Here is a 13512-nt window from a genome sequence, read left to right on the forward strand (position 1 = left end):
GGTACATTCATGTGGGAGCGAGCACCGGTTGGGGGTCACGACCCAGACGGATCATTCGGTTTTGTTGCGTGACCTCCGTCGCCTAGTCACGTGATGTTGAAATAAAAAAAAAGTTGTTTTGACTACATGTGCTGTGATGCTGTGAGCGGAGCATAGTTGCCATGGAAACCAAACGTTTCTGTTTCATTCATTTTTCACCAGTTTACAGGTTTATTTTTTGAGTAAACTTCACCAAAACATGTGGCTAAACATGTCATCAATCACAGGCTAATGTGACTACAGAGAAAATACAATTTTCTTTAAAAATAAAATACATTTCGCACAGTAATTTGTCAATAGAAGAGAAATGATGGATTTGGATATTATAAAAGTGAAAAAATACAACGAAAAGCTTACAAACATTTATTTGAAGCCTTTAAAAAACGCTCCTAAAACTGCTGTTGCTCGAGGGCAACGGTAAAGAATATTCCTCGGACCCTTATGTTAAGCGACAGACACAGACGATAATCAAAAATATTTTTGAGACCATCAGAAAGAAAACTTTAAATCCTGGATCTTAAATGAGGTCGCATGGCTCTGAGAGGGAGCTTGAAGGGTTAATTCCTGCAAAATCTCCGTCCAATTTAAGAGGAAAATGTTTTTATTGGTTTATTAAAAACACATTTCATGAAAAAGGGTTTTTTTTAATTAACATTTAGAGGACATTGATTCATCAATGAATCCCGCTTTTTTGTGACCCCCTCAAGTGTTGTTTCTGGGTCGTATTGCTGAAGAATATTCTGTCCTGAGAATAAGAGGACGTGAGTGCGTGGATGGCTTTGTTCCCGGGTACATTCTGGCCTGGATGGAAGTGTGTTATAAGCAATCTACGGTGGCAGGAACAGTTTGTTCTTCGCCGCTTAGTCGAGAAAATCAGTTCCCACCAGGGAGTCCCGGTGCTGGCGCTGGATCAGCAGACGACCCACCTGAGCGTCAGACCCTGGCGCCACTGGTTAGTGTGAATCTGACATGAGATCACCGGCCTGAATTGATTTATTTACATTTTCTTTTGAAAAATGATCAATTCAACTTTATTTAAAGAGTCAAATCATTCAAATAAGTCATCCTGAGAAATTATTTTATCAATGAAAAAAAACAAACATGAAAGGACCTAAAAGGAATAGACATTAATTGTTAAAGTTAATTCTTGTCTTGCTCAATTTTTCTTTTATCTGTACTTTTTCATTTATTTTGTCCCTTCAAAAAAAGAATATTGTATAATTATTATGTTTAATCCGTCTATGTTTTGCGTTATACTTAAATAAATTCAATTTTAAATGATACAATAGTTTGTGGTAGGAAGAGAGAACATTAAATCAGGTTCAATAAAGTAACAATTAAAGTCATGGTTAGTTACTATTCACTGTAAAAACTAAAGTAGAATAAGTCAATAGTAAATAGAACTAAATGTAAAAATTAAAGCAGTAACTTCAGGAACAAATTGGAGATTTTTAATTAAATGGAAAGTTTAATGGAATGTTTTTATGAGTGTGCGACTACATGTATTGAGGTTCTTGGTTGGTGAGGCACTGACTCCTTTGGCGTCATATTTACAAGTATATAAACCCAAAAGGGAAGATAAATATTGAGTATTAAATGGGTCAATATAAACGTGAGAAAAATAAATAATATTTTTTTTAAGGTCAAAATGTATTTTTTAAATATTCCATTTTATTTTTCTTAGTCTAATCTTTTACTCTTTTTTATACGATTGAAATTAAAACTGTTTCTGGTCTTAATTATATCTGTAGATAAAGTCCATGTGTCGTTCCTTTTCCACACAAACCTTTGTTACTCTGATGTAAAAGTCCAGGTTATTTCGTTAAGTTTTAAAAGTCTCTCCGCCTCAATGGAGATGTGACGTAGTTTGATGAGGCTCATTAGCATGTGCCTCAAACTTTGCCTTTTCACTGTATTTCTGATCAGAGAAACTAAATAAGACCCTTACAAACATTAAACATTAATGGTTAAAGACATCAGCCAGACTGCAAATAGACAAATAAACGTATATGTGAGCATTAAATTGGTTAAATGCAGAGATACGGCAACCGGCGCACATCAATTGCATGTATCAACGCAGTTTGTGGTGGATTACGCATTGAGAGGTGAGGCACTGCCTCACCTGCCTCCCCCTGACCGCACGTCCCTACGGATTTAAAGATAATGTGAGCAGAGCATGAATATAAGAAAGACAAAAAAAATGTTTTGGGTTGTATAAGACTCTTTCTCACTCTTGGAATTTTCTTTAATCTTTTTTTAACTTTTTTTTATGTGACGCACACATTCACTTCTATCGTCTCTGATACGACTTTATAAAGTGGAAACGATTGATGCAACAACGCGTGTGGCGATACTTGAGCAGGAATCTCAAGCTGTCTTGATGGACGACGAGGTCACGCTTAAGTTAATAAACGGAACCCTGAGGGCGACAAATATAAATCATCCCATTAGGAAAGTAGCGCCGACGGCACCGGGTTTTAATTTGTCTCTCCGAGATAATTGCTGTAGATGAGCCGAATTAAGATCTTTAATTTAGAGCGTGGCCTGTTTCCGCTCAAACTCCGGGGGATCGTCGACCAGTTTTGTTTGGAAGGTTTACAGAACTAGTTAACTAGACTTCTTCAATGTCAAGAAAAAGATTATAAGACAATAACTACTTTACCAGCAGGAATACATTCACTTTAAATCCACAGGTTTAGTTAATGTGAATTGATATTAGGATTATAAGATATAAAACATATACAAAAAAAAACATTACTTTTCTATTTCTGATTGTTTTAAAAGAGAGAAACAAAGAAAGCGAGAAATAGTGAGGTACTACAAAGAATTACAAAAATATTTTAAATTTAATTTGAATTTATATTGAATATTCCACATTTTTAATCAACTGTTCGTGCACTAAATACTTTAATACTTTAAATACACATTCAATGTCTTCTTTACTCCAATAAATTATCCTTTTTTTTATATAATTTTTGTAATAAAATGTTATTATTTTATGAATCAAAAGTGAAAAAATGTACTTGTTGATTTACCCCAACTTGCTGCCAGGTACCTCTGTACTCTAATTGCATCCTTAACCTTAAGATTTGAGTATTTAAGTATTTTAATAGTTTTAACAAATAAAGAAACAAACAGAACCCCTTTCAAAAAATAAAACAAAAATCCAATAATCTTCTTCCAAACTGTGTGAAAGTTTATTTTCCTTCAGATATTTCATGAAAATTCACCAAAATGTTCTCTTTAAAAAAAAATAAAATCATAGTTATTTTTGTTGATTACTTTAACTGTTTTTTAAAAATATATTTTAATACACTATACTGTACGTCATGAACTTCCTGGAACCTGAACTCTGTCCTTCTCCCGTCACTCTCCCTCCATCGATTTCTTCTCCTGCTCTCTTCCTTCCACCTCAACCTCCATCTCTCCTCGCACTCCCTCTCGACTGTCCTCCTCCCTTCTCCTCACCTGCCTCCCCTCCTTCCTCCCCCTCCACCCCCCACCCACCTCTGTCAATGGCGGTGGCTGACAGTGACTTTGCATCCAAAATGAAAAACAGGCAGATGGGCTCGTCCGGCGGCGGCAACATGACCAAGAGCACGAGCGTCAGCGGCGACATGTGCAACCTGGAGAAGACGGACGGCAGCCAGTCCGACACGGCGGTGGGCCTGGTGGGCGTCGACGACAAGAAGAGGCGCTCCAGCATCGGTGCCAAAATGCAGGCCATGGTCGGCATGTCGCGCAAGAGCCGGAGCACCTCTCAGCTCAGCCAAACAGGTGAGGTGTCCGCGTCCGTCCCGGGACCTCCTCCGTCCGGGATCTTAACTCCAACTTCCAACCCCCTTGCAGTTCTTCGGAGGCTCTTTTGATCCCTCCTCGCCTCTCTTTTCTTTAGGTGCACAGTTCCTGACACTATCCTCCTCTTCCTCCTTTCATTTTTTGCTTCATTGCTGTGAGTGAGGATGGATGTGATTATTGATGGTGTCTCTCCAGAAGCTGTGCTACGATTACGGGACATATTTACCACTTCATTAATCCTGTTAATCTAATGTCTTCATCTCTAACTCTACTGTTTCCTTTTTGTGAAATATGTGGGGTTTTTTAGGTTGTTTTTCTTGTTTTCCTGAAGTGGACATTGGTGAATAGGACAATTATTATTATTTTTTATTTGAAAGTGTTTACAAGACATTTTATAGACATATATATTTGTATTTCTTAATTGCATTTATTTGGAGAAAAGATAACAGCAACATTCACCTCTGCTGGTGGAAATAAAAGGAAACAAAATGTTAATAACTGCATCTGTAAAAAAGAAAAAGAAAAATATGTTTATTCTAAATATTTTTTTGATAAGACACAGTAATTAATTTACATAAAAACTACTTGATTTTAGGGTTTTAGTCTTCAACTATTGTTTTTTAGATAGATTAAAAATAGATTTTTATTGTTCATGCTGCTCAAGTCTACTCAATGTCAGATGTACTTTAGCAGTTTTACGAAAAATGATGTCTTTTCTTTTCTTCCCATACCTTGAGATACAATTTTTACAATTTAGTTCCTTTCAGGATATAAATCTGACTGTGGAGTTTGACAAAGAAGCAAAATCAGTGATGAGATTTGGTTTAGAGTCACAAAATTTTTACTTGCAGCCAGGAGAGAATAATACAGAAGTTTCTCATAGAACGACCAATTTCACTCTGTTTTTTTTTTTTGCATCTTTATAATCCATCATGATTTATCGATTATCTGAGTGACAAGAACAAAGTTACTAACCGGTAAAATGTAGACTAGAATGAATTACAGCATAGGTTAGTGTTCTTCCTGATGGCTTATCTGAGTAAACCTGGTACTGGTATGTATAGTTTTAATACATTACCTAACATTCCATTTCCAACTAAAACCAAGCAATGCTTTTGTGAATCAAGCAATGATCAACGTGTGTATAATGTGGTTGATAACATTTGATAACACTCATCACTTTTGCTCAGTAATTATTTCATCAGTTCCGACCTTTTTGGCAAAAGTTACAGGAGTAGAACTTCAGATTAATATAAATTTTCTTATCCAAGTTGTTTTTGAGAACTTTTGAACGTTTTATAGTGAATATTGGAGAGGTAAAACTCAATAACACAAAGTAGTCTCGGTCACGGGCCGAACAAAAAAAGTTTGTTTACCAAATCGTCTATGACAGCAAAAGAGTAAAGTCTGTTCCTTATCTTATCTTAAACACAAGCATCTTGGTTGGTCACAATATCAATGCAAACATCGATCTATTTCTGATTTTGAGCCAAACTTCAAGAGGACAACAGGAAATGACTTAGGTCCTGAGTTTGACACGTATGATCTATAGAGAGAAAAACATAACAATATTTGAATACAAAGTTGAGTTATGTTTGTATAATTACATTTTTTAAACTGACATTTCGTCGTGTCAAATTTTATACTTTATATTTGTTCTTTTTGTGGTGATTTGCTGCTGGCAGAAGTGTTGACAGAATAAATCGAGGGCATTATCAAACTCGAATCATGCAGCATTATTCTCATAATGATGTTAGAAAAACATCTTTTGAAACAGTTGAATAATCAGCTGGAGCTCTTATCTTAAGTGAATGTCGGGAGCTTTGACCCAATTTTGCTCACGGATCATCCAAGTCATGCAGGAGCAAATGAGGCAGTTCAGTTGGTGCCACACGTGTCTCTCTGCTGCCCCGTGAGGTTTGTCCTGTGACCTGTCACCCATCACCAGATGTTAAACTACAACACTGCACTGCGAGGCACAGTAGTATTACTCTGCAAGGCTCTATAGTATTACTCTGCAAGGCTCTATAGTAATACTTTACAAGGCTTTGTATTATTACTCTGAATGGATCTATAGTATTACTCCTCGAGACACCGTAGTATTACTCAACGAGGCTCCAGTGTATTGCTCTGCAAGGCACTATAGTATTACTTCACTAGGCACCGTAGTACTACTCCGCTATGCTTCATAGTTTTACTACTAGTTTTTCACTCTATGAGGCACAACAGTATTACTCCGCGAGGCACCGTAGTTACTCCATAATGCACCATAGTACTACTCCGCTATTCTTCATAGTTTTACTACTAGTTTTTCACTCTACGAGGCACCACAGTATTACTCCTCAAAGCACTGTAGTATTACTCCGCTATTCTTCATAGTTTTACTACTAGTTTTTCACTCTACGAGGCACCACAGTATTACTCCACAAGGCTCCATAGTATTACTCTGCAGGGCACCACAGTATTACTCCTCGAAGCACCGTTGTATTACTCCTCGATGAACCGTAGTATTACTCCACGAGGCTCCACAGTATTACTCAACAGGGCACCATAGTATTACTTCACTAGGCACCGTAATACTACTCCGCTATTCTTCGCAGTTTTTTATTCTGCAAGTAACCGCAGTATTACTCTACGAGGCATCTTATTATTACTCTGAGAAGCGGAGTTATACTACAGTGCCTCACAGATTAATTCTAAGGAGCCTTGTGGATTAAAAAGCTAGGAGTAGAACTATGAATCATAGTGGGGATAGTAGTATAGTGCCTCACCGAGTATTTCTACAGAGTTCTCAGAGTAATAATAAGATGCCTCGCAGAGTAATACTGCGGTTACTTGCAGAATAAAAAAATGCGAAGAATGGCGGAGTAGTATTACGGTGCCTAGTGAAGTAATACTACTCCGCTATTCTTCGCAGTTTCGCAGTATTACTCTGCGAGGTATCTTATTATTACTCTGAGAAGCTCTGTAGAAATACTCGGTGAGGCACTATACTACTATCCCCACTATGAATCATAGTTCTTCTCCTAGCTTTTTAATCCACAAGGCTCCTTAGAATTGAGTGAGGCACTGTAGTATAACTCCGCTATGCTTCCCAATTTTTTTACTCTGGTTTTTATCCGGTATTACTCTGTCGACACATTTGTACTTCTCCCGGAGTCTGTTTAATTCAGGCTATCAGTCACGCCGTAGAACAATATGTTAAGGTAAGTTGAGTATCAAAGATAGACAGACAGACAGAAAGAGACAGACATGAAGTTTGTCTCTTTCTAGAAAACTATCGAGGACAGTCTGTTGTCTTAACTTCCAGGAACAAACAGACGCGTCCATTGTATTTTAGGTTGTGTTGCACCAACTGACAGACAGTTCACACTTCCTCTCACTCTTCCTCTCACTCGTCTCGTACAAGTCTGGAGATGAAAAAGCTTTCAGTTTTCCCGTCTCTGCGTCTGAGCTGCAAATGGAATTGTGTGCTTGTGATGTATGTCGCTCAGCAGTCGAGCTGACCTAGTTTAATGTGAGGCGTGTGTGTGTGCGTGTGTGTGTGTGTGTGTGTGTGTGTTCGTGTTGAAGGTGGTTGATGTTTGAACACACACATCATTGGACCTGACTGAGCACAGCGACTCTGACTTTGACAAATTCAGGTTATCGCGGTGGATTGAATTTGCTCCCCGTGAGTCACTTTCTCTCATCCGGGATTTTTATTTTTATACCCCCTTGTGGAAAAGTCACAATTCCTACACAAATCCCCGGGAGCTTGTGTTCTACGAACTGCCTCGAAGCGGACCTTTTAGCAACGATACTTTGAAGCTTTTAAAAGTATTGTCCCTGAATCCAGATCTGGGTCACGTAGGATCCAAAGTCAACACCCAAAAACATTCCCTGGAGGATTTTATTATTGAATTTAGAACAAAATTTCTCAGACAAATGCTGCCAATCATCTCCTTTCTTTCCTGTCTGGAGAAAAGATTATATTTAGTAGTAAATTAATAATTAAATAAAGTAGTTAATCCATAATGAAACAGTAGAAAAGTGCTTTAACTACTATATTTACCTTCTGTGGGAAGAGTTACGGTATTATTTATTTGACATAATGTAAATTCTATACCAGACCTTGAACCATATTATCATCTCATGGTACAATATATTTAAATAGATATATTGATGGATGGATGAATGGATGAATGGATGAATGGATGAATGGATGAATGGATGAACTTATAATTATCTGAACAATTTCATGGGAATTTTATTGACAAACTTGTGATCGTTCTACTCTCTTTTGGTTAAATCAATAGAACTGAAAGCCAAACTATGCCCCCAAAAAATCTGCTTAAAAAGCCCCAGGGGACAACTGCATCCTCTCGTACTAAGTCATCACCTGTATCTCTCTGGAATTTTCTTTTTTTTTGTAGCTGCGGAGGACGTTGTGACGCTGGTAATATTTTCATGTTAGTTGTAAATTTAATGTATTCATGTAGCCCTCGTGAGATCAGAGAGAAACTATAGAACTAATCATGTAGAAATGTCTCTGTTAGCCAACATTAAAAATCATATTTAGTATTTGTTTTCATTAATAGTTGAACTTTAAATGTAATATTTTATCTTCTTAATGTGATTAATGTTTAGCTGGAAATAATCTTAAATATTATTATTTTTAAATGTTTTATTATATGTTAAATGTTTGATATATATATATATATATATATATATATATATTATAAAGTTTAATTTTGTGGGAAAAATATAATTTAACTTTAGCATGAGAATAATCTGTTAATCTGAATAGTTTAAGACAAATTAACTTCTCATCCCTTGTCTATAGAATAATGAAGTGGAATATAAACAACAACAAAAAAGAAAATAAAATCATTAATATTTTCTGAGAAACCGAGGAAGCAGATGAGTGACAGGACTGAAGTTGTTTCTTAGATGCTAAAGATGTTTTTTTTATGTGTTTTTTTAAGGTGACTCAGGCAGGTTGAATCATTAATCAATATAAAGAACCCTAAAAAAAGCAACATGAATTCTCACTGTGCAAGACTCTGTGCAGAAACATCACGTAGATGAAGGAAAATAATAACTGCAACATCTGCTCAATCGGCCTTTTCATGACTCAGCAATTTTCAGCATCATTCTGTTGTGTAGCCAATCGAGCGAGACGATTCCTCCGTGCACAGCTGTGCAGAACGTGCGCTAACTCAGCTTAATAAAGACATGATTTTATAATCTAGTGAGCATTTCTTAGCCGTTTCTTATCTTGTATTTTCTCTTGAAATCAGTTCAACAGGAGAGATGACGACAGTTGTCACAGTATCAACGTGATGATCACATGAGTTCAAGGATCAATAATCATCATGTTTTTGCAAATGGTATTGAATCTTCTGATGAACTCAATATTAAGAACGAGTGAGAAATTGAAAGATAAATTATAAAACATAAATTCGAGATTAGGGAACACAAAGGAATCATTATTAAGATTGAGATACAATCGGTGCCTTATTTATTTGTTTTGTTCAATTGTTTTGTTTTTTTTAGTTCTGAAGAGGATTAACGGCAGTGAAAAAAATTATAATTGGTTTCACGTTTCTTACTTTGATCTGAGACTTTAATTTTAATCCCAACATTTTTTAGATTCAAATAAAAAAAAGTTTAAAGTAGAAATTCCCATTTTAATCGTAAACTCATAATTGAAACTTCAGTATGAGAAATTTCACCTTAATTTATAGATTTTCTCTTTAAATTCAGACTTGAAATAAAAAGAAAATCTCACTTTCAAGTCCAACATTTCTTAATTATTCTGAATGTATTGTAAGAATTTTCACTTTGAAGTTAAAAACATACAGTTTACACTTTAGAGTCAAAATTCCCTGATTATTTTAAATCTCAGATTTCTTACTTTAATCTGTGGATTTGTGACCTTAATCTCGCAATTCTCATTCAAAATGAGATTTAAAATTAAAATATTATCTCTTCAAAGTCAACATAAACAAATGATTCTTAATCTCAGATTACTCATTTCAAAGTAATACAGTTTGATACTGATAATATTAAGATAAAAAAAAACACTGGGTTCCATCCAAGGGTAAAAAAAACTTATGCTAAGGAAAAATATAAATATAAGGTACTTCATTGTGATGTATAACTGGCTAAGATACAGTATTATATATAGTATTAAGGATAATACACAAAAGAATAATGGTGAAAACCATGTGCAATTATCTCGTGAATATATAAAATAAAACTAAATATGTAAACTTGTTCATTCATAGTAGTTTATAAACCTACAAAAATAGCCATACATCTATAAAAAGTTCCAACAAACAATGTCCTTGACTTTAGAAATTTCATTTGGAGTTGAATAATGAGTGAATTATAAAAAAAAAATACAAAGTGTAAGTAAGATGCAAGAAACATTTCTAAATGGCCCAACAACAGCTACTTATGTTGAGAAGCTCAGAAGTTCTCATCAACAAGTTCTACCTCGGCTCAGTTTGAATGATTTTCTACCGTTCACGTCTTTCCCAGAAACACTTTTTTTTCACCTTTTCTTCTAGTGCGTGATTGTCTGGTGTCGCTGACTTATTAGACACAGGATACTGGACCGAAGCAGAAAAAGATACAATCCGCTGCCTGCAGTGACATTGAGTGAGAAGATTGAATCAGCGGGGACCATTGTGAGGATGTTACCTCATTCTTTTGGCCGTGATCCCATGTGTCATGATCTCCAGGTGGGGGCCGGATTCTTCTCCTGCCCTACTTTTCTATAAACTGACCCTGGGTGACATAAGAACCGTGGACCGGAGAGAACATCATGTAAACAGACTTTCAGTCTCAATGACAGGATGTCTACTTTAGGTTCATGACCATGGTTGAAGTGCAGGGCTATCGGCTCAGCTCCTTTTTTTCGAGATGCTGTGAAGTGCATCTTTTATGTGTCACTAGAAACACCATTGAAGGGACGTCTGTGACCTTTGTCTAGAAAAGCGCTCTACCAATATTACTTACTTTCTTACATCATAGTGCCACCAAACACTGTAGTACATATTCGTGGTCAGGCTCCTCCTTACATCAGTGTTTAATTCTGACCCGCTCTAGTAGAAGAACTCACATTTCCCAGATCCTTAAAACTCTTCACTGGCTGCCAGTTTCTTTCAGGATCCATTTTAAAATTCTGGTTCTTACTTTCAGATCTATTCATGGTCAGACTCCTCCTTACATCAGTGATCTGATCCAGCCTTACACCCCAGCTCGGCTCTGAGGTCTGTGGATCAGAATCTGCTGATGGTTCCTGAACACGGTTCAGGACCAGAGGAGAGAAATCCTTCCAGACTGTTGCTCCTAAGCTTTGGAATCATCTCTGTGTTTGATGATCTACTGACTCCTTCAAGAAACATCTGAAGACATTTTTATTCGTGTAGGATTTTCCCTGATTTTCTGGGACTCCTGTTTTTGTCTTATGTGTCTTGACCTTTTAGTATATATTTTAACTGTGTGTCTTTTGATTGTTAAAGCACTTTGTGACCCTGGTCTAGAAAGGCGCTCTAGAAATAACCATTACTTACTTACTTATCTCAGTGTAGCTTAAATTTATCAGAACCTTTCTAACCCTAACCCTTGGCCTAGTAAATCCACAACTCAAAAACAGGAACCCTCTCCCCCCCCCCCCCCCCGATATCTTGATGACAAACACATTGTACTTGTATGTGTGTTCCAGTTACGTCCACCAGAATACAATAATAGTCTTCGTTCCTTGACCCCGGCTTGTAGGATCCAGATTTGGGCGTCTTTAGGGGAAAGTGTTTCTTGCGTAAGAACACAGCCTTGAGCTCTCGCGCTGGTGTAATTTATCTTCCCCAATTTAGCCGCTCGTCTGTCTGCGCGGCTCCTGCGATATCGCTGAGGTTACTAATGATGGTCCCGGGGGGTCCGAGAGAAGACGGGCCCGCTCTGACGATGATGCATGGAAGCAAGGTGGAGGCTCAGGTACGACCGGGGACAGCAGCGCCCCCCCAGCCCCCCCGCACACCCCACATTCAAGTCCTTACTTTACTGCACGGACTCAGGACTTCAAAGTTTTATCATCCGCACAAGCATGTTCTTAAACTATAAGTTACCTCATCTTGAATTGAATGACCCCTTTAAGTACTTAATCGTACCATTGCTTCGTCAAGTATCAAGGATCAAATATCGTGACATATTTCTATAAATTTGCTGCGGCAAATTGATCAAGAACAAGGTCCTGCAATTGTGTTTTTTTATCACTGAACTGTGTATATTAATGATTATACACACATGTAACAATACACCCTATACTATTTGGGCGTCCTAGCTCAGATGGTTGCTCGCCGTCTGAGAGGTTACGGGTTCAATCCCAGCTCGGGATGAGTTTTTGGCAAAACACTTTACCCTGATTGCGACGCAGAGCTGGCACGCTGCGTCGCAGCCTACTCCCATCAGTGTGTGATTGTGTGTGTGAATGGGGGAATGCGTTAAAGCGACTGTTTAAAGCACTTTTGTGACCCTTGTCTAGAAAGGCACAAATAACTATTCTTCTCTACCAAAATAAAAGCATTCCATCGATGGTGAAAATTGGCTGATAGTAATGACCATTAAATCTAGTTCTAGAAACACTTTCATTTTTAGATCCATTTTAGCTCCAAATAAGAAAAGCAACAGTAGATATTCTTTTATTCTCACAATAGTGCGAAAATGTAAGTTCTCCCAGCAGAAACAGTATCACTGGTTAATCAATCATGTTTGTAGTTTCTGAGACTCTGACTGAGTCTCTGTTTCCATTAGATCAAGCCAAGTTAGTCTCAAACTTGCAGCCATTTGACTCAAATCTAGCATCACATGCTAGCATCACATGCTAGCATCACATGCTAGCATCACATGCTAGCATCACATGCTAGCATCACATGCTAGCATCACATGCTAGCCTCAGCATGCTACATTAGCATCTTAGCTATGTGTGGCATATCAGTTCTTACCAACAGTATTAATTTATTCTCATTACACATACCGTTATACCAGTGTGTACGGCATAAAACTTCAGGGACATGCACTTAGGGAACGTTTTCCAATGGGGACCCATTTCACTGCCGCACCACAAAACCTGTCAACCTGTGAAGAAAACGATATAATAAACATATTTAAAAAGTCATATGTCATTGCGGCCATACCTTTCCAGTTTTAAATCCAGTGCTAGCCACGTCTGTTTTTTGTTAAATGAAATAGGAATAGATATAGGATTCGATTCGATTTTCATCTGTGATTATATGTTGAAATAAATGACTTAAATTAACATTAAATAAACAAAACTCCTGCTTCACTCCGATGCAAATATGACCACATGCATTGTTGCAACTATACAAAACTGTTGCCATCTATATAGAAGGAAAATAAATACAAACAGACTCACTTTAATTCACAAATTTAGTGGCTAAAATTGCAAATATATATATCTAGATATAGCATTTTATTGTTGTAGTTTATGGCCTCCTCAATCACTATTGTTTTGTTTGTGTGTTGTTGTGTCTTCTGACTGTACGAATGCGAACTGCAGAGAGAAAAGTTCATGTATTTCTTCAAAGTAGAGACACCTGTAGTTAAGGGTTTTTTGGACTTTGGTTGAAAAATATGAGAAATTAAAACGCTGTCTACATGTCAGTT

The 13512-nt window shown here is 37.0% G+C and overlaps 1 protein-coding gene across 1 annotated transcript in view; it reads left to right on the forward strand.

Annotated features, from left to right (window-relative positions):
- Positions 1-13512, forward strand: part of rims2a (regulating synaptic membrane exocytosis 2a) — a 156327-nt gene that overhangs the window by 127759 nt on the left and 15056 nt on the right. The window contains exon 28 of the mRNA XM_087805331.1: positions 3599-3816. Within this exon, the coding sequence (XP_087661457.1) occupies positions 3599-3816 (218 nt within the window). The remainder of the gene's footprint in view (positions 1-3598; positions 3817-13512) is intronic.

The sequence above is a fragment of the Callionymus lyra genome, chromosome 13, assembly GCF_982586985.1.
Source record: "Callionymus lyra chromosome 13, fCalLyr1.hap1.1, whole genome shotgun sequence".
In the NCBI taxonomy this organism is placed as follows: domain Eukaryota; kingdom Metazoa; phylum Chordata; class Actinopteri; order Syngnathiformes; family Callionymidae; genus Callionymus; species Callionymus lyra.